General features: G+C 35.6%; 2 protein-coding genes and 1 pseudogene across 4 annotated transcripts; 1 reads left to right on the top strand and 2 right to left on the bottom strand.

Moving 5' to 3' along the window:
* Positions 1–346: 346 nt before the first annotated feature.
* Positions 347–1,728, bottom strand: LOC135123561 (uncharacterized). 2 transcript variants are annotated; one of them, XM_064048346.1, is made up of 5 exons: positions 1,365–1,728; positions 1,177–1,312; positions 870–1,116; positions 644–820; positions 347–594 (listed from the first exon to the last, which is right to left on the bottom strand). In XM_064048346.1, exons 1-5 carry the CDS (start codon positions 1,537–1,539, stop codon positions 445–447), a joined length of 885 nt encoding a protein of 294 aa, XP_063904416.1. In that variant the 5' UTR covers positions 1,540–1,728; the 3' UTR covers positions 347–444. The 2 variants fall into 2 exon arrangements, with proteins under 2 accessions (XP_063904416.1, XP_063904417.1); XM_064048347.1 differs by having other exon boundaries at positions 1,177–1,300.
* A 7,377-nt stretch (positions 1,729–9,105) lies between these two features.
* On the top strand, positions 9,106–10,969 carry LOC135123078 (uncharacterized). 2 transcript variants are annotated; one of them, XM_064047586.1, is made up of 3 exons: positions 9,106–9,138; positions 9,226–9,403; positions 9,459–10,969. In XM_064047586.1, exons 2-3 carry the CDS (start codon positions 9,228–9,230, stop codon positions 10,960–10,962), a joined length of 1,680 nt encoding a protein of 559 aa, XP_063903656.1. In that variant the 5' UTR covers positions 9,106–9,138; positions 9,226–9,227; the 3' UTR covers positions 10,963–10,969. The 2 variants fall into 2 exon arrangements, with proteins under 2 accessions (XP_063903656.1, XP_063903655.1); XM_064047585.1 differs by lacking the exon at positions 9,106–9,138 and having other exon boundaries at positions 9,177–9,403.
* Positions 10,970–12,406: 1,437 nt separating this feature from the next.
* On the bottom strand, positions 12,407–15,201 carry LOC135123818 (cathepsin B-like; annotated as a pseudogene).
* Positions 15,202–21,307: the final 6,106 nt, after the last annotated feature.

The raw sequence follows: 21,307 nt of genomic DNA, 5'->3' as shown, positions 1-21,307 counted from the left end.
TAAAGGTGGCTATATATTTAAAATTTTATGATATATGCCTGATTTTCAAATTGACGTATTAGGATCTCTGCCACAGTGTTTTGTGGTCTGCCATTAATTCAGAATAATTGCCAAATTTGCTTTCCTTTCATTTCGTCCACGGGTTTTTTTTATTTCTTTTCAATACAGCCATTTTTGTTATCTTTTTCTATTCATGTCTGCACTTGATATTGGAGTGGTGTTTATTGTGTTGCCTATCCCTATTGAACACCAAGAATCTCCCCGCTCCACCCATCCACAACCACACTTTTTCAATACGGTAAATCAATGTTAATGTTCTACTAAAGATTAAAATTACCTCAACAAGTAGTTTTTACAAAAAATATATAATTATCACAGCCGTTAATAGTTACAATGTAAAACAAAGGACAAGGGAAGAACAATATTGTCATGAGTTAACTGTAACTAGTAGTTACATCTATGAATCGGAAACTGTAAAGCTTTTTCAATAGACACATATTCTTCACATGTTGTGTCCTTTCCTGCATAAGCAAACTCATCATTTGCGATTAATCCGGATGCCACAACTTTACTCCCACTATTGACTGTCCCAGTCTAGAAACAACAAGTTTTTAACAATTTCAGACCAGTCCACATTTCTTACCGCTAACTGTAACTCTAGAAGTGATGCCAAATCTTCCAGTTCAGTTTCACTTGCATCTGCATGCACCATGGCGCCATTATTATTCATAACACAGTATGAACCCACGAGAGAATTGTTGGCTATGATGTAACGAAAAACCTCAACTTGTAATGCGTCTGCAATAATTTCTTCACTCTCCTGTAAATACACAAGTTACGAGTGTCAGTTTACTAGAATGTTTACCCACTTTATCTAAATCTGGATGGATCAAAGCAACACGATCATTACACACAATCACGTTTCCTAAAGCAGACAGTTTGTCTTCCAGTGTTCTAACCTCAATAGAATCAGGTAATTCACGTCGTAAATGTTGCAGCTCCAAGTCTGTGGTTGCTTCTGGAATGAGGAGACCATTTTTATTCCCTACACACATACGTCCTATAACTCTACAGCCAGCCAATGAAGTTTTCACTACAGGAATGTCAGCAACATAACTAAAAAAATATACAAAATGAAAAAACGTTACTTATGTTTACAGGACATTACGAAATTACCCGTGAAATCTGTTAGATTCTTGTTCATCGCAAACGAGCAGATAGGAATTTGTCAATCTAAAAAGTGCGCCAACATCCTTGCAATTGCCAATACTTAAGCTCATAGCTCTGTTGATGAATAATCCTGAAACATAACCTTTATGTCTTTAGGTACGGACACGGAGGGCTTGGGGCGATGTTATCGGTACCTCCATAATAACAGTCGTGATGTCTTGAAGGTAGCTTGCGGCACCTTTCACGCCACCAATCTGCGAAAGTACTGGCTGGTTTCTTAACATCGTCTGTATCATTGTTAGTCGGTACTACTTCTGGTTTAGCTTGTTGCTCTAATTCACTACTTTGAGTACTTCGTTCACCGGACATTGTTCAATAATATAGAAGCGTGTAAACTTAGACGAAGATCTGGCTGTACTACGAAATTCATATACTCTCTGCACGATTTATGGACCAAAGTTGCACAATAGTTATAACAACACACGCAACACGTAAACTGGTAATTGCCAATGCGTGTTGTGGATTTCCCATTCCCACTTTCACCACACCGCAAACCCATCCTCAAGAAAATTTATATTTCAACAAGTATGCAATTTGCAGTGCACCACATGTCAGCCGTCCAACACATTACCAGGGCCGTCCTCAACATACTCTGCGCCGGGGTGCGAAAATCAGCCCTGAGCCACCCCTGTCAAAAATTCAATCAACTCTGTTTTTTTACAGTCTAGAGCCCCATACTAGAATCTAACGTTACGGGTGGTCAATCTAGAAGCCGTTAATCGTTACAATTCGCTTAAATATTCGATTCACACATACTAAAAATGTAAAGCATAATTATGATTGATTTATTTATTGTATAAAGAACATGACTGCGAAGTTCGAATGACGAGAGTCAATAGATACAGTCGTATTACAATTTACAGAGTTACATTTAGATAATAAGAAACAAAAAATATAATGGAATATATTTTAAACCTAACACAAAGTTATAAATTATTCTATAAAAGATATCACAAAAACTTAAAACTATGCGGTGCTATTTTATAATTTATATATCAAACTCAATTTTTCTCGTTTTTGAATTTTACTTTTTTTTTATTATTCTGGCTATTTTAAAATCTATTTCGTTTTCAATACTTATACCTAATACATATAATGACCAGGCTTGTTAATCTATCTTGGGTATGGTTGACCGCAGATAATGTTTTATTAACTTCAGCTTAGGAAATGATCTTCGCCTTCAGCGACTGTCGCTGGAAGAGTTAAATGTTGGCAGGGAGCAGCGTCGGCGTGGCACATTTGGGTGGTATTCTTTTTAAAAAATCAAATGAAGTTTTTGAGAAAACAATAATAATAATAATAATAATATTTATTTATCCAACAGTAGCTTTATACTGCACAATTACAGGATAAATGCCACAATTCCACAATAAACCAAAAATACATAAATAAAATATAAATTATAAAATTGATTCCTAAATAATAAACTCTTCAACAAATCATCTAAAAATTATTTGTAATGACCGATTTTAGTCTGTCTAAATTAGTGGTGGAAATGTCAACATCTGAACATAAATTATTAGTACTTCTACACATAGACAATATAGGTGACTGCGCATAATGGTTCGTACTCGCTGCAGATAAATAAAATGTGTCCCTCATCCTACTGTTTATTATTGGGACTAGTAAATTAACTGATGCCAATAAGTACTCATCAGAAATTACATATCTAATTAATTTTACAAGAAATACAATTTCATGCTTAATCCTACGATTGCTTAAAGATACATACGCAAACTCATTCAATAACAAATCATAAGGATAACCATGTTCAACGAAGCTTCTATGCCTCCGATAATACAAGATTTTTAGGTATTTGCGTTGCACTCTTTCAACCATATCAGCATATTTTTTATAGCATGGATTCCAAACAACAGAACAATTGTTAAGCTTTCTTACTATTTCAACAACAATACTCCAATTTGCTACGAATGTAAGCATTATAGAAACTGACAAGTGCTTGATTATTGAGATCACGTGTATTTCTGGCAAGAAAGCCTAAAATACTGTAACACCCTTTGCACAACGTTTCGACATGACTATTAAATGTTAATTTGGAATCAAATATGACACCAAGATCTCTGAATGTGTCACAACGTTTCAATGCTTTTTGATTAATTGCATATTGGTAAACAATGGTATCCTGTTTCCTTGAGAAAGTCATGACCCTACACTTGTCTTTATTTAGTACCAAACTGTTAGCAGTACATCACTGATAAAGCATGTTAAGGTCAGTTTGAAGTAACCCACAATCTATTGCCGATTCAGTAGTTCGATATATTTTTAAATCGTCCGCATAAAGTAAATAATTAGAAGAAGAAAGACTCTGCACAACATCATCAATAAAAACACAAAGCAACAAGGGACGAAGCATTGACCCCTGTGGAACTCCAGTCGGAAGTTCATAATATCCAAGACTTGACACCTTGATATTCAAGATAGTTGTTCCTACCCTGCAGGTAGGAACGAACAAGCTCGATCAAATCAGCAGACAAACCAAAGACATGTAGCTTATGTAAAAGCAAAGAATGTTGTACCGCATCAAAAGCCTTAGAGAAGTCACAGTAAATTGTATCAACCTGTAAACGGTTGTCAAGGGCATGTGATGCATAATCCGTAAAAGAACAAAGATTAGTAACAGTAGATTTTCCTTTGACAAATCCGTGTTGTTTGGACGACAGTTGATGAACCATATGGAAGGAAATAGGTTTGTAAAGTAACGATTCAAAAGCTTTTGCAAAGTTATGATAATCGAAATCGGACGATGGTGATTTACTTCACTTTTACTGCCCGATTTAAAAACAGGTGTTATACGTGATATTTTCCAACACTCCGGGAAGATTTTTGTTTTTAGCATCGAATTGTATATATGTAAAGGCGGCTTTACAAGTACATTTCTACAGTCTCTTACAACGAAAACAATGTTTTTATTAAAAAATTAAGTTAAATTAATATTTCTATATTAGTACCAAAAGTGCATCAATATGGAGCCGATGTAGCATTGTAGCATTTTATAACTCGTTGTGAAAAGTGATTCTAGTTCTGTTTTTTCTCTAAATACCAGACAATTGCAACAAAATATTTCTTCAAGATCAACAGAATTGGAAACTCATTTTGCTTTAGGAGAAGCAAGGTGGCTAAAATATACTATTCTGGGGTCAAATGGTGATTTTTATTTCCAAAATTGGTCGACTGAAATGGTCGTTTCTCCCAAATTAATAGATATTTTCGTATTCAAAGACACATTGGGAGTTTGCTTTATAAATAAGGTATGTAGTGTCATAGAAAAGATTAAAATCATTTATATATATTTTCAAATTCTGTGTGTGAATCTTAAAGATGCACATCTATTTAAATTATCAATAGTTACAATTAAAATTTTCCTAAATACACTCAACTAGATTAGTCGTAGCTGTATTTTCTTTACATTTAGTAAGATTTTCCTATTTTAACTTGTCACTCGCGCAACTTGTATTATTTTATTCAAACAAAAGAAAAAACTAAACAAGATGAGTAAATCAGGTTCCCATAAAAAAAAAATTTCCGAATTTCTCTTGGCCTTACTTACTCTTTTTTATTCCTTGAGCGTACCTAAGCTAAAGTGGTAGGTACGAGGTAGTATAGTAACCGAGTTCATCGGACCAATGGTCACTTTTATGTTTTCTCGACTCCTGGAATACAAAAAAGCAGTCTCCCGTTTCCGTCTGTCTGTCTGTCTATCCGGCGTCTGTGTCGTTTTTTATTAGACACGTAATGTCCGAAACCACTGTCCGTTGTCAAATTTTGTATGTATATTAGGCAGTCATGTAGATGGCAAAACGCTAACCAAAATTTGGTTAATCATCCCCACCAACAATTTGATGACGTTAACTCAAAGAATTCTATTTTAAGATTATTTAGTTTTTTCCCTAAACGTCCAAATGTTTACCATTAGCATACATAATAGTATTCATTTTTGATAAAATATTGTACCAAGTAACTACTGAACATATAAACTCTCTAATTTCGACATCAATCAGCTTGCCATGTTTCTTGTATCGCTGTCAAACTTGTTGTTTGAAAACATAAATTTTGTCCAGCGAAGTGCTTTTAAAGCGTTGTGATGACCGAATTTGATTCAAATTTTCGCCCTGAAATTATTTAACATTTGAATAATTTGAATTTGAGAAAAAAATTCAATAAAAAAATCGTTAAACATAGGCAACCATGTGCACGTTAGCACTTTTGTGTAGTGTGTAGTCTGCTTGAAATTTTAGTTAGAGGGTTGGTTAGGAGAGGGCGTCCTGGTAGTGAAAGGGTTGGTAGAGAGACAAGTTAGGTTAAATTAGTTGGCTTGGTAGTTAATAAAAGGGAGGAAGCCTTTGTTTAACGACAGTTAATCGTAACGCCGACGGCGCCCAGTTTTCCCCAACACGCGCAGCTAATTCTTGCCGCTTTCTAATCGGAGAAGGCGAATTTTTGAACGACGCCAACCCGTGTAAATTTAATTAATTGTTTGTAAATTTACAGTTCATGTTAGGATTTTAATCGTTAACTGCTTCTAAAACAATGTAACAGACATTTGCTAGGAGTTTCTGGATGCTAATACGTAAGTTACATTATAACACTTCTTGATTATTTACACAAGATTGTTAATAATTCATTAACAGCAGCTAAATTAACAAAATTCATAATATCCTGAACTCTCGGTGGGGTTAAAATAATTTATTCCCTTAGGCAGTTATCATCGTTATCATCATTACAGCACCGAGGTATTTCCCCGCAACGTTAAAAATTACATCACCGAGGCATTTCCTCGCAACGCTAAAATTTACATCACCGAGACGCTTTTTCTTCGCAACGCTGACTGGATATTTTTGTGTTTATGTATTATGCGTTTTGCTTGGGGTAAGCAGTTCATGATATTATAAACTCTCAAAGTATTTTTAAGTAACAAACCACTTGGATCAAGACATAATTGAACATAATGTAAACTCTTTGTTTGAATCGTTGATTAAGTGTGGCAAATATTAATCGCATATAAATTTGTTTGCAATTTTCACCTCATACAATATTTCTCTATTTTACAATTTTAAGTTCAGTAATTTTCTTTGTTGTATAATTTTAATTGTATATAAATTTTAACCTCACGTAATATTTTTATTTGAAGGAATTTATTTCACACCAGATCTTTTGTTTTCATCAATCTTTGCTAGTTTTTTTTTTATGTAAATATTTTGTTGATGAATGTTTCCATCATACAGTTCCATCACTTCAATAGTATCTAATAAAATTGAATTGGTATTTCAAAGTTAACCATGAAGGTTGGACCCACAAAACCATAAATCACAAATTCAATTCAACCCTGGATGTTTCTAGCGCACTATACACTGGCGGCACGCTCATTTTATTGGCGTGATTACCCCCCTGCATTGTCCGACAATCGCTCAAAGTAGTGGTTGTAAATTTTTACATTAGTACTGATGTAGTGTAGGAACTGTATAAATTATCTGATGTCCAATTTTAATCTCACATAAGAATTATTGTTTAAAATTTCACAAGATTGTATGGTGAATTTAAATGTTGTTTATTGCTCTTTTTGAAACTTTAACACTTGTTCAGTTGTCGGTAATATCAGAGTCATAGAAATTGAACATTTAAAATGGAATTGAGGTTAAATAACACAGAAAACGTGGCAGAAGCGGAGTGCGCGGTTCCTAGTTGAGCTGGCGAGATTTATCGCGCCAGCTGCACAATTAGAATAGAATTCAGGGGCGGTCGAGATGACGTAACACTGTCGGCTTCGTGATAACCGGAACCCAACTGCGAGTTTGCGACCGTAACGGCCTGCACGTAAGGCTTGTCCGTAATAGAGAATTGCTTTGCGGCAGGGTTGCGATAGTTAGAATCACCGTCGCGGGGGAGAACAGCCACGACCTGTAGCCCCAAACTCCGCTTGTGCTAGGGTTTTTTTGTTGTGCTCTTGTTGACTGCCATAATTTTAAATTTGACGCCACACGCCCGTAATAACTTGTGTATTTGCATCTAGTTACTTTACTTCAGATTTTGCTTTGTTTTTATTAAATGTGTGATATTCAAATATTTGCATTGATTCAGAACGTCACGAGTCACCCTTGCACGCAGCTTTTTTTTCTCTTTTTTTTTTGTTAGTGGAGGAATAAAAAATTTTGTGTCCTCTGGACAATTTCACATTTCTTACAACTAACTGTACCTCTATTATTAATAACACAGTATGAAGCCTCGAGAGAATTGTTGGCTATGATGTAACGAAAAACCTCAACTTGTGATGTGTCTGCAATAATAATCAATGAAAGTACGGAAATAATGTTTTGTAAATAATTTGCAACTGCCAGCTACAATTGCGGCGCTTTTTGACATAGCAACCAGCGGCGGCTCGTCAGGGGAGGCAGGGGAGGCAGTGCCTCCCCTGGAAAAATTGACTATTAGTTTTAATTTGTTTAATATCTGTCAACTTCAAATATATTTTAAAGATATAGCAAATAACTTTTATAGAACACTGCGTCTTGGTTGTTACCAAGACGCGTTTTAATAAATATTTTGAAGTACGCGCTTTCGGCAGGAATAAGCGCTGATCATCACCGTGTAGGCCAGCTTCAGACGGAGGCATGCCTCAGATAGACGGATATCTTCAGTACGATTAGTCAATGCTGCTAATATGTTTGTAAGAAAGACAATAGTCATCAGTGCTTTATCAAAGCGCCAGCGGAGGCACCAACGCCTACCGTCCTTAAGCCAATCAGATCGAATTTTTTAATCTCACGATGAAACTGCACAATGCTGAACAGGGATGCTGAATGCATTTAGTTGTGCATTAATTAGATGCGAGGAAAGGTGTTCATTGCATGTGCATTGCCAAGGTTATGTATTAAAACTTTTAAGTTAACTTGAAAATATTAGGACAATGAAAAAGTCAGTTTTGCAATGCTGATAGGAACATAAGAATCTCTAACTCTCTAACGACATTGTAGAATTTCTTATAAAGTTTAAATATTTAAGCACGGTTTTCTTACGACGAACAGTTGTATGTTAAAGATTTAGGAATCTCTCATCCCAGATTTGAGCAGAACTTTATTAATCAATTGATTAATAGGTATATTTAAATCAGCCCTAGATCATATGAATTAAAATTTATGCTAATAAAGCAAATTCTGTAGTCTTTGCACCTTTTCGTTGGTTTGTGTGAAGCAATTAAATGTTTTTTATTCGAAAAGTGTAGAGATGTGTTACTAACTCAGAGTTATTTGTATTGTTTTCATAAAAACGGATAAACAATCTGTCTTTTAACAAAAGTAATTGCGAACACGTTAATTAATACCTGCTGATTTTGAACCGAAAATGTTGCCTCCCCTAACGAAAAGACCACGAGCCGCTACTGATAGCAACTCTTCGGCGATTCCAGAACTTCCAAGCGCATATGCCGTATTTCGTTACTGCGAGTGTTGTATGAAAGGAGTTTCAAATGACACCGAAACGTATAAAAACGTACTCTTCATTTATACATAGAAGAGTTGAATACTTAAGATCAACTTCTATCTACATATGATGAAGAAACAATAAACACAATCCAGTTCCATCTATCTCTATTATTTCTTAGGACGCCAAATCTACCACTTAATCAGTAATCACTAATAAATCTAATCTGATCTAATTTAACCAACAAAAATAATAGCCACATTTGCGGCAAAAATTGAACTTCTGTGTCTTAACACAATGAACCGTATACTGAGTGGAGTAGCGTTAACAAGTGAACAACATACAGCAACGAAATTTACACTCTGTATGAACTAATTCGCAAACATAAGCAAATAACATAAAAATAAACTCGTTTACCACGCAAAAATTAAAAATAGAAGCCTAAGTGTTGCGCGCAGTCTACACTAAGAACATGTGAGTTTACAGATAAACATATGAAGTGATTAGTTTGATTAAAAATTACCAGCACACTTAACTGTCGCACCATTTTTGTGTTCTCAGAAATGAAATGTTTTCGAAATATTTTGGCCATACAAGATCGTCGTGTCGTCGAAGACTTAACAGAGGCCATCAAAAACAACAATGTGGCTAATTTTAAAAATCTTTTTTCCAAATCGTTGAACCGAGAACGGAACGAAGACGGTTTTACCTTACTTCAGGAAGCTATGTACCACAATCGGTAAATATATAAAGCTGTTTCACCACGTCAAAATGTTAACATGTCTCTGTTCCAGGCGAGAGATATTCGACTATTTGTTGCAATTTCAACGTAAAGACGATTTAGAGGTTCGCAACGCGGGGGGCGAAACGGCGTTAGCGTCTGCAATTGATTTTTATAACAAAATTGACGATTACTATGCGTTAACGCTAATCGAAAAAGGTGTATCGTTAGAGGTAAAAGACGGGTACACGACTTACCTACACGAAGCAGTTAGATTTTCACCTTCAATAACAAAACTTTTACTGGATAAAGGAGTTGATGTTAACATTACAAATCGGTCAGGTGGCACCGCAATATTCGACGCACTTGTAAAACCTGAAAAAGATAACAATGACGAAATTATAGCCACCCTGCTATATTACGGTGCCGATCCTTTTAGCGAATTTGTAATCAAATGGAATGCATTCGAACAGGCTGTGCTATGTGGACAAGGTGACTTTATACAAGAACTTTTATTCTTATACACGTTTGATGAACATATACCTGGCGACATCATGTTCAAGGTTTTGTTAAGACTCGCAAAACAGAAGTCACCGTTATTCCACAAAATTTTTGAGTATGACGTGGATTTTTTGTTAGGTGACGAAACACGAAAACAAGATTTTGCAGAGTTTTTGTATGATCTGTTTGCCATAGAGAATGACTATTTGGAAATCCTTGTGGAGAAGTGCGATACAATTATAGGTGAAATTTTTGAAAACCTGCTTATTTGTAATTCTGTTCAGGACTTGGATATTTTCCTGGTTGCTTGCTACGATAAATATGCCTACGAAAAAGTATTCAGCACAAACCTGACTTTAAAAAAGTTAGTTTTACTTCTTGAAAAAAATGAGGTGGTGAGTCAAAATGTCGTGGATTTTATTGGCGCTTTACATAGCAGTGAACTATTTGGTTGGATATCTAACATGAACAACAAGTCTACAACAATAGAATTGTTCGTCTACTTGATATTACACGGTCTACAAGTTGATACCAAACTCCCCGAATTTGTTTTTAACAAATATGGTTACTGTGACTTATTCAAACTGCTGCTGCATCTAGACGTTGATAACGATACGAAATTATTATCAAATAAGATTACCAGAAACTTATACAATTATAGTGGTTGTTTACTTACCCCCAGAAACAGATCCGTTCTCATCCCGCCAAATTCTCGATTCCGAACTTCAGTGCTACATTTTATTTGTGATGTGACTTCGAATTTAAACCTGTCTACCGAAAACTGTGGGGCTTTTAATACTGATGTTTTGGAGTATTTTGCTTGTCCTGAATTGTACAAACTCATTTTACATCTCGCAGAAAACGGTAAACTGTCCGATGAGGCTCTAAAAAGAATAAAAAATCACCCACGTGTATCTCTCCTGACTGAAATATCGCGGAACGTTTTTAGGAAGTATTTTGTGACTAAACTCAAAATCACAACTACGAAACAGTTTTATTCTCTTCTTAATGGTCTTCCTATTAGTGCTACCCATAAAAAAATCATAACTTTTGAAACCAAATTGTATAATGTTTAAAATAAAAATAAAGTAGGCGTAAGATTTTATTCATTTTATTTTTAAGTCCCTCTTTGTAGTTAAGTATATACTATACAGGCTGTTTTTGAAAGGTATGTCAAAAAAGAAACGGAAACTGGGCATGAGAAGCACATTTTTATTCTTAGAAATTTAAAACACGTTTAAAATGGTACATTTTTGTAAGGAAATATGGATTTTGCAATTAGGCTGCTCCCCTAGGTCTGCCAGCTAATGAAAACTTCATTACTATTTAGATCGGGGCAGGTATGGGTGGGGCTTAATCTTTGGTTTTAATTATTTCTTAATATACATATTATTCTTTGAATAACACGATACTCAAAAACATGTCTTACACGGTAATTTCTTGTAGAGAAATAATAACAATTTTGCAATTAAATTCCACTTCTTTGTCTCTCGACGATTAAAAAAAAATCATCACACTTGATACAGGGCGGGTGGGTGGGGCTTATATTTTGCCCTTTTTCGTAACACACGTAGCCATCTTTTCAGAACAAGAAACTTAAAACATGTTTAAAATGGCAAATTCTTGTAGACAAATATGGATCTTGCAATTAAGCCCCACCCCTCGCTCTGACAACGAATGAAAAATTCATCATAATTGAGAATTGAGATCGGGGCGGGTGTGGGTGGGGTCTAATCTTTGGCTTTAGTTTTTTCTTAATACACACATAGTATAGTATTCTTTGAACAACACGATACTCAACAACATGTTTTTAATTTCTCGTAGAGAAATAAGGATTTTGCAGTTAAGGTCCGCCTTCTTGGCCAACGATGAATAAAAAAAAATATCACAATTGAGGTAGGGAAGGTGGGTGTTGCTACATTTTGTCTTTTTTTTTCTTAATATGTATAGACTTATTTCGACAACAAGAAACTTAAAACATGTCCAAAATGGTAAATTTTTTTAGTAATCAACTTAAATCCTCGACGTTTCTTCTACAACCCCTTTCAATACGGCAAAAGTTGAATATCAAAATTACTATGAACGGCAACTTGGCAATGGAGTTTATAAATGACAATTTTCAGCTCTAAAAACAACGTCAGTGGGAACAACAACTGCAACGGGAACTTCAACGTCAACAGCAAATTTATAAATCCCACTTAATGCCGTTCGGTACACACTTCTCTCGAGAGAAGTGCCCGAAAATGATGTTCAAAATTCAGGTCGTCGAACACATAAATGATAACTCAAAATCAGCAGAATGTTAATAATCAAAATAAAAAAATGATATTATTTAGGCTTACTTTTTCGTTTTCTAGAAGCCGCGAAACGTGGAGAAAAACTGAAATCCAATAAAAGTACCCAGTGCTTTCATTATGCATATATTTTTTGTAAGTCATCATCATTACAGGATACATTTTACTTTTGCAATTTCGAGTTTGATAAATCTGAGAACTGAACAATGGATTTTGCAAGCACACGTCATTTAAATATACTAAAGAGCAACAAACCACTCATAAGCAAAGTGATTCCAAAAGAACTTTGAATTGTCGATACGTGACCTCCCGGAGAATCAGTAGTAGTAGTGGTGGTGGGAGCAACATTTGGAAACGTACCAGCAACAGTACCATTTTCTATACCACATTCATTCGTACCTCGTATGATCTTAAAGTATCCATTTAAATTTCCCCAGCTTGTTCCCCAAGAATTCGCTACTAACCAGTAAGGTATGTCATCAGGGCCGGATTTAACTATTCTAATGCCCTAGGCACCAAAGACTGGTGGTGCCCCCAACCCTCGCCACGAATAAGGAAGTATTTGCATAACACCTTTACACTTTATTAATTTTTTATTGAACAAAAATCTACCTTCATTTACAAGTTATACTTGTAAATATATGGTCTAAAATATTTATTATCTTATTAAATGATTCCAAGATTCCTGAAGTTGCACAGCATGAGCTTCCCAACGGGTGTCCGAAAGTGTCTTCAAAATGCTGTCATTTTGAATAGCAGATTTCATAAGATTCTACCCGTCTGTCGAATCCTGAAAAAATTATACACTGTTTGTATAAAAGAAAAAAATTAACAGCAATTTGACTTTTTTTGAAAATTTGTGGCAATGTCAAAGGGCTTTTTAAATTTATTAATAATATACGAATTTTAATTTTATTTTAGACATAAAAAAATTCTTCAATAAAAAATGAAATGACGTTCATTTTTATTAAAATTATAAGAACTGAAAACTTACCTTTTCTAAATATGACTGACAACAATAACATTTATAGTACAAAGGTACTAAAATAAAAATCAAATTGTAATGCTACTGCACAAATTGCGAAGCGCCGAAAGCTACTAAATCTGCTACTGTACGATGCTGAAACATATTGTTTCTTAAAAATGACCTGTTTAGAAAATCTCCTATTTAAATTCTCAGGAATTTCGGAAACTAATTTATGGTATTGCACACGGTTTGTACGGCAAACCCACCTAGGGTACGGGTTCTATAAGGTTCAGAATTCCGTACGAATTTGCTCGCAAACTGGCCGCCTCTGCACATGTGATTTCCTGTGTCAGCAGCGGTGACCTACCACAAAGAATTACTCGAACAATTAAAAATTTGTCAATGAGTACTAAGATAATAATAAAATGTTCAAATTTTTATTTTAAATATACATTTCCAAAGGTTTTGGGGCCCCTCCAGCTTTGATGCCCTAGGCCAGTGCCTAGTGTGCCTTATTATAAATCCAAAGCTGTATGTCATCCTCAGTACCCCATCCTATAATCTTGACAGCAAAAAAAACAAATTCTTTGCCAGAAACGTGCTGATAAACACCTACATAACATTAGACTCATTTTAGCTGATTTCTTTAAACGTACCTTCTTTGTAGTGAGATAAATCTTCGTAAAGTGTGAAAATAACTTCAATTGGTCCATTAAGTATGAGCTCGCGCTGCAATTGTGCCACATTTCCGTCTAGAATATTGTAGTAATTGTCTACTATCCAGAGATCCTCTTCGTAAGATTTTTCATAATTCTGATTTGTACATGAATGTGTACATTCGGGAGTGATACTGTTGACGTATGCTGACGAGCTATAAGGTTTGCAACCCTGTTTGTGACATTTAATCAATGATCTTACAGACGGCTTACTTCGCTGCTATTGTAGTCGCCACCAGACACAAGTCCGTATGCCATCCAGTATATCCACACAGAACGAACAACAAGACATAAGATCTTCAGCCGAAAATTCGAACTTTATAGTACCGTTACTCTGTATACATAATCGATCTGACATCACTTCAACAGCAGCAAACGCCTGAAATATTAATAGTACAGAAATATATAGACTTTCCACTCGAGATTACAATTTTAAAAAATTCTTACCCAGGAACAGGCACATTTTCCTTGGTCTCTAATGTGGCCGATAATATCTTTACAATTTGGCCATTGATGTCTAGCATCAAAAGATTTAGGAATTGATATGTCCAGTTTGTGGACTTTCACTTCAGGACGAAAATTAGGATCCGGATGTTTTTCTAGAAAGCCAACTCGTTGTCTCACATCTTTTCTCTTTGTTTTTTCGGGAAAATTAAGGCCTGCTTTCCATGACGCATTTTGTGAGTTGACGATTTCTATAAGGGAATGAGAGGGAACGGTGCCAGATTTTGCCGGGATTATTTGAAGTACACAGATAAGTGATAAATATTTCATGGTGTTATCACAGCAAGCTATTAACGTGCAGTGAGGATTTTCTTTCTTACGTAGTTTATATAGTAAGTGTTAATCTAATGTCAGTTGTCGCTAAGGTAGTTAATAGAAAACTGTTACGCACTTATAGTTTGAGATTATGTGGCATTATCACAAGAGTTCTGAGTTTATCTATTTTAGTATAATACTTTAAAAACAGTGACAATGCACTCGATCAACATGTGTAACAGTACAATAAGTCGATCATATTTTATTTTTCTACATTCTCGTTTGGCAACTGTGATAGCTTAACATAGTCTTCCCATAGTATTTCCACTCTACTTCTTACGATGTGCTTAGGAATGTTTCAATAAATTAAAAAGCCTCATTTATGTACTATTATTATTTTTTTATAGTAAGTGTTTATTTTTACCCTACGGGCTTAAAAGATTCTTGATTTACAATTTTTTTCCTAATTAACAAAAACCAAATAAAACATTTTATAAACCAAATAACTCATTTTTTTCCTTTATCCCATCCCTCCCTTGCCCCAGCCTTACTCTTGTCCTCTCCACTTCTTTCATCCATTCCACCCCTCTTCCGTCTTCATTCAATATCTCTGTCACACTCTCCTCTCTTTCTTTGCTCTCCTCACCTCACAGTCATACGCATATGCTCTATCGTCTCTCGCCCTTCTCCACACATCCTACACATTTTCTCACCTTCGCTTACCCAAAACTTATTATTTCTTTCTTCATTTCCACACCTAAATCTCGCAATTATTTTTTTTTCTTTCGCGTTTTCTCTGTCTAGGTACTTTGGTATTATTTCTGTTATTATCTTTCTATAGTCTGCATTCTACCTAGATTTATTACACTCGCTCTTCTCTCTTGTTTATCTATGTCTCTGTCACGAATACACAACTCTTCTCTCATGCTCACCCCCATTTCTTTCTTTCTCTCTATTTCCATCCATGCGTATCCCAGTCTTTCATAATATCCTTGTTTACCCTTGTGATGTTCTTTCCCTGCTTTTTTTTTCCTTCCGGCATTCATACAATATCCTACATTCCTCTCTTTCTTTCAACCTTTCATCATACTTTACAGCTCTTTTCGCATTGTATACTCTTAATTTCTCTCGTTTACATTCTTCTCTTACTATATAGCCTGGCGTCTCTTTCCGTAGCCCTAACATCCACCTCAAATATTTTTCTTGTACTGCTTCCATCTCTGCATATTCCTTCCATCCCCATATCTCCACTCCATACATTAATACACTCCTAATTAAACTATCAAACATTTTCATCCTTCTTCTTACGTCATGTCCAAATATTCTCTCACCTATACTCCACACCATTCCCATTATCTGCATTGCTTTGACCCTGCTTTCTCTTATGTGTGCTTTTACCGTGTTAGTTGTTGTAAACTTAAATCCTAAATATTTAAACTCCTTTACTGTGTCTATGATTCGATCTTCCCAGCGCCACACTTTTTCCTCCCCTTTTCTTCCTTTTTTTCTAAACACCATCATTTTTGTTTTTTCTACGTTTACCTCCAGTTTCTTTCTTTTAAAGTATTTTTGTAGATTTTTTTCATCTCATTCATTCCACACTTCGCCAATAAGTATTACCAAATCATCTGCAAATGCCAAACACCATACCTTTTCTCTCCCCACCACAATTCTTCCCGCTTGTACTCCTCTAAATATTTGCTCGATATCGCTTATGTAACAAACAAACAGACTGGGACTTAATGGGCATCCCTGTCTCAATCCTTTCATCGTCCAAAACACTTCACTTTCAATTCCTCCAACTCTCACACTAGTCACTGTCTCTCTATAGATCTCTCTTGTTGCTGCAATTAACTTTTCACTCAGTCCTCTTCTCTCCATGCATTCCCACAAACACTCTCTGTCCACCGTATGAAACGCGACTCTTAGGTCTACAAACAATGCATATATCCGACCTCCTTCCTTTAGCAACTCTTTTTCTATTAGATGATGCAGGATATATACATTGTCCATAGCCCCTGTACCTCTTCTAAATCCCGCTTGACTTACCTGTAATATACTCTTTTCGTTCATCTCTGTCTTTCATTTAACACCATTGCGTACAGTTTGTATGCCGTATTTAGGAGAGTTATTCCCCGATAATTCTCTACTTTTTCTTTATTACCCTTTTTATGAATTGGGCATATTTGCTCTACTCTCCATTCCCTGGGAAAACCTTTACCCGTCCACACATCATTCATTAACTCGCTCAATCATTCAATCATTCCATCCGTCCCAAATATCCACACTTCGTTTACCAACCCATCCCTCCCCGGTGCTTTTCCTCTTTTCAGTCTTCCTACTTGTTTTCCTACTTCCTCTACTCGAATCTCAGCCCCCCTTTCTCTACCACCATTCCCGGTTTTACTATCTTGCGCTACAATTCTCTCTTCCTTTCCGTTCAACAGTTCCATAAACTGCTTCTTCCACTGTCTTATAGGTATGTCTTCACTAGTCGTGATTTTGTTCTTCCGTTCTTTATTTATATACTGCCATGCCTCTTGCTCAGTTATTATGGCCTTAATTTTTTCTTCTTCTTCTTGCTGTATCTCTTCTTTCTTTCCTTTGCATCGTTTTCTATAATTATTTTTTGCTTGCTAGTACTCTTCTTTTATATCTTTCCCCTTTTTCCACCTTTGTAAACATTTCCTTGCTTTTGTTTTTAAATCTCTGCATCTGCTATCCCGCCATCTGTTTCTCTTTTCTAAATTTCTCATTACAATTTCTTTTCACATGGCTGCTTTTTCAATTTCTCTTTTTAATTCTTCCATTTTCTTTTCAGTTTCTTTTTCTTTAAATTCCACTCCCAAGATTTTTTTTTATAATGCTCAATTCCTTTTTCATTCCATACCGATATCTTCTTCTCTTTTCCTACTTCATTACTTAAGCATCCGCTCCCTCTACTTATGCCCTCACTTTTACTTCTAGTGGCATGTGATCGGAGTCCACTCTTTCTCCTATCTTGAATGTTTCTACCTCTTCTTCTGCTAATCCGTTTACTATTACGTAGTCTATTACCGATTCCCCTCTTTTACCTATCCAGGTAAATTCCCCCTCCTCGTCCCCTTCCTTCACCCCATTCAAGACTTCCCAATCTCTTTCTTCAATTAATTCCCATAGCAATTTTCCGTCTTTGTTTTCTACTTTATCTTTCGATTTTCGTGTGTTTTCCCCGTCTTCTTTCATGTTTTTGTTCCCTATTCTGGCATTAAAGTCCCCTCCTAACAGTAGAAATTCTTCTTCGGACTCTTCGATTTCTTCTTGTATTTCTTGTTTCGTTTTTCTCATTCCTCTACTATAGATTGTGGAGATTTTTCATCTTTTTTTATTTACCATCAGTTTTCTTTCAACCATGCCTTCCATTTCTATCGGCCCCTCTTCTATTTCTTTTATATCTTTCTTCACTCCTGTTATGATTCCACCTTTTGCTCTACCCTTGCGTTTTTCTTTTTTTGCCCCTTGCAATTTCCACCGAAATTCCTTTGGCAACACGTCTTTCAGTTTGTTCCAGTCTCTCCCTAGTATCCATGTTTCTGTTAGTCCCACAAAATCAAAATTTTTCACGTAGTTCCAAAATAAATTATCTTTCTTTTTCAGACCCGCAATATTCCAAAAGAGTAATTTTAAACCACGTTTATCTTCCCCATTCTTCTTTCCCATTCCCCTATTATGTACAAAATCTACATTCTTAAACCTAAAGTCTTTATTTGTCCTATCATTACTACCCCTCCCCTTTGTGTTTCTTTCTTCGGTTAGTGCTGACTTGATTTGCGAAATTTTTCTTCCAATTTTCCTTTATTGTCATTCCATGTATACATTTTGTCCCCTACTTCCAGCTTCTTACATCCCACCCTTGTTGTGTATCCTTTTTTCTTTCCTCTTTAGCTACCTCCCTAATTCCTTTTTGAATTTTTTGCTCTTGAACTGTCCAAAACTGCACTACTATTTAGATCGGGACAGGTATGGATGGGACTTAATCTTTGGCTTTAATTTTTTCTTAATATACATACATAGTATTCTTTGAATAAAAAACATGTTTTACATGGCAATTTCTTGTAGATAAATAATAACGATTTTGCAATTAAGTTCCGTTCCTTTGGCTCTCGATGTTTAAAAAAAATTATCACAATTGATACTGGGCGGGTAGGCGGGGCTTATATTTTGCCTTTTATCTTAATACACATAGTCGTCTTTTCAGAACAAGGAACTTAAAACATGTTTAAAATGGTAAATTCTTGTAGACAAATATGGATCTTGCAATTAAGCCCCACCCCTCCATCTAACAACGAATGAAAAATTCATCATAATTGAGAATCGAGATCGGGACCGACATGGGTGGGGCCTAATCTTTGGCTTTATTTTTTTCTTAGTATACATACATAGCATTCTTTGAACGAACTCGATACTCAACATTCAACAACACGTTTTTAATTTCTCGTAGAGAAATAAGGATTTTGCAGTTAAGCTCCGCCTTCTTGAATAAAATAAATCATCACAATTGAGATAGGGCTGGTGGACGGGGCTACATTTTGTGTTTTTTGTTTTTTCTTAATATACAGAGTTTTCTTTCAACAACAGGATAGTTAAACATATTGTCAGTTTCTTGTTGAGAAAAGAAGACTTCGTATATTAAGAAATAATGGGCAAAATATAAGCCCCGCCCACCCACCCGTTCTCAATTGTGATGAATGTTTTATTCATCGTGAGCTGAAGGAGGCGGAGTTTAGTTGCAAAATCCTCAGTTCTGGACAAGAAATTATCATGAAATATATTTTTGAAAGGATAGAATTTTCTAGGGAAATAATATGTCACAATTAAACTGGACCCCCCCCCCCCCCGTCTATTTAGGAATGAAAAACTCATCACAATTGAGATCGGAGCTGGTGGGTGGGGCTTAATTTTCTTTTTTTTTTTTTAATATACAGAGTTTTCTTTCAACAACAGGATAGTTAAACATATTGTCAGTTTCTTGTTGGGAAAAGAAGACTTCGTATATTAAGAAATAATGGGCAAAATAGTACTAGTACTTAGTAAGTTAAGACTGATTTTGGCAAATCACATATCTTCTGAAAAAATATGGGGCGGGTGGGCGGGGCTAGTATTTGGTAAGATAAGACTGATTTTTTTTAAGTTTTTACAAGTTTAATAGGGAAAAAATCACTCTTATCGTAGCAAGCGCTAGCCCCGCCCACCCACCTCCTATTTTCTTAGAATTGTCATTTGCCAAAATACGTTTTACCTTAGCAAATACTAGTACCGCCCACCCGCCCTCTATTTTCTCAGAGGGTATGGCATTTGCCAAAGTCAGTCTTATTTTACCAAGTACTAGCCCCGTCCACCCGCCCCCTCTTTTCTCAAAGGTTATGGCGTTTGCCGAAATCAGTCTTATCTGAGCAAATGCTCGCCCCGCCCACCCGCCCCTATTTTCTCAGAGGATATGTCATTTACCAAAATACGACTTATCTTAGCAAGTACTAGCAAGTACCACCTTCTGAGAAAATAAAAAACGGGTGGGCGCAGCTAGTACTTACTAACATAAGTCTTATTTTGGCAAATGACATATACTCTGAGAAAATAAGGGGTGGGTGGGTGGGGCTAGTACTTAGTAAGATAAGACTGATTTTGGCAAATCACATATCGTCTGAAAAAATATGGGGCGGGTGGGCGGGGCTAGTATTTGGTAAGGTAAAACGTAGACTTATTTCGAAAACAAGAACCCTTTTAAATACGACAAAAGTTGAACATGAAAGTTACTATCAACGGCAACTTGGCAACGGAGTTTATAAATGATAATTTTCAGCACAACGTCAGCGGGAACAACAACTGTAACGGGAACTTCAACGTCAACAGCAAGTTTATAAATCCCACTTAATGCCGTTCGGTACACACTTCTCTCGAAAGGAGTGCCCGAAATGATGTTCAAAATTCAGGTCGAAGAACACATAAATGATAACTCAAAACCAGCATGAAATTTCCTTCCTCTATGCGAATTCACGATGATTTACTTCACTAATGAATGTTTGTATTGATGAGGCTGATACTTATTTAAACTCCATATTAATTTTACTAAAATTCACTAATGAAACCAACCCCGTCATATGGGGTGTCGACGCTACTGTAAACAATAAATGACGCAATGTGTGGAATTTCCGATACATGGTACCTCGACACTTGCTGAAATGTTGTTTTTTATGTCGCTAAATTTAACTTAAACTGGGACACTACAGCATTTAAAGTAAATAAATATATTTTTTTAAATGCGGGAATTGATTGTTAAAGAGCTACTACTATTCAAATTTAAAGTTTATTTAACTGTGTTCCTTGAGGTTACGTTTCCGCTGATTGACGTGAAAAGTTTCAATGGCTGAAAAGTAATATTATTGATAATAAGTTCTCTTACTTTTTAATGAATAATAACATTTGAAGTAGTTCTCTTATCTTTCATTTCCTATAATAGTAAATAATATTTTCTGCGAAATTAATTTATCTTCTATCTTGTCGTTATCATCATCAGCGCAAACTAAGTCCAAATTTCACTTCACAAGACAAAAAAATTGGTGGAAGGTTATTTCGACAGAGCTTCCCTCGCCCATGAAGTACAGTACAACAAATTCCAACAGATTTTTCGAAAAATTATAAGATATGA

The sequence above is a fragment of the Zophobas morio genome, unplaced genomic scaffold, assembly GCF_036711695.1.
Source record: "Zophobas morio isolate AGI-343-1 ecotype UQ-CSIRO unplaced genomic scaffold, CSIRO_AGI_Zmor_V1 ptg000006l, whole genome shotgun sequence".
Taxonomy (NCBI): domain Eukaryota; kingdom Metazoa; phylum Arthropoda; class Insecta; order Coleoptera; family Tenebrionidae; genus Zophobas; species Zophobas morio.
This window is presented reverse-complemented; position numbering and strand designations above follow the sequence as displayed.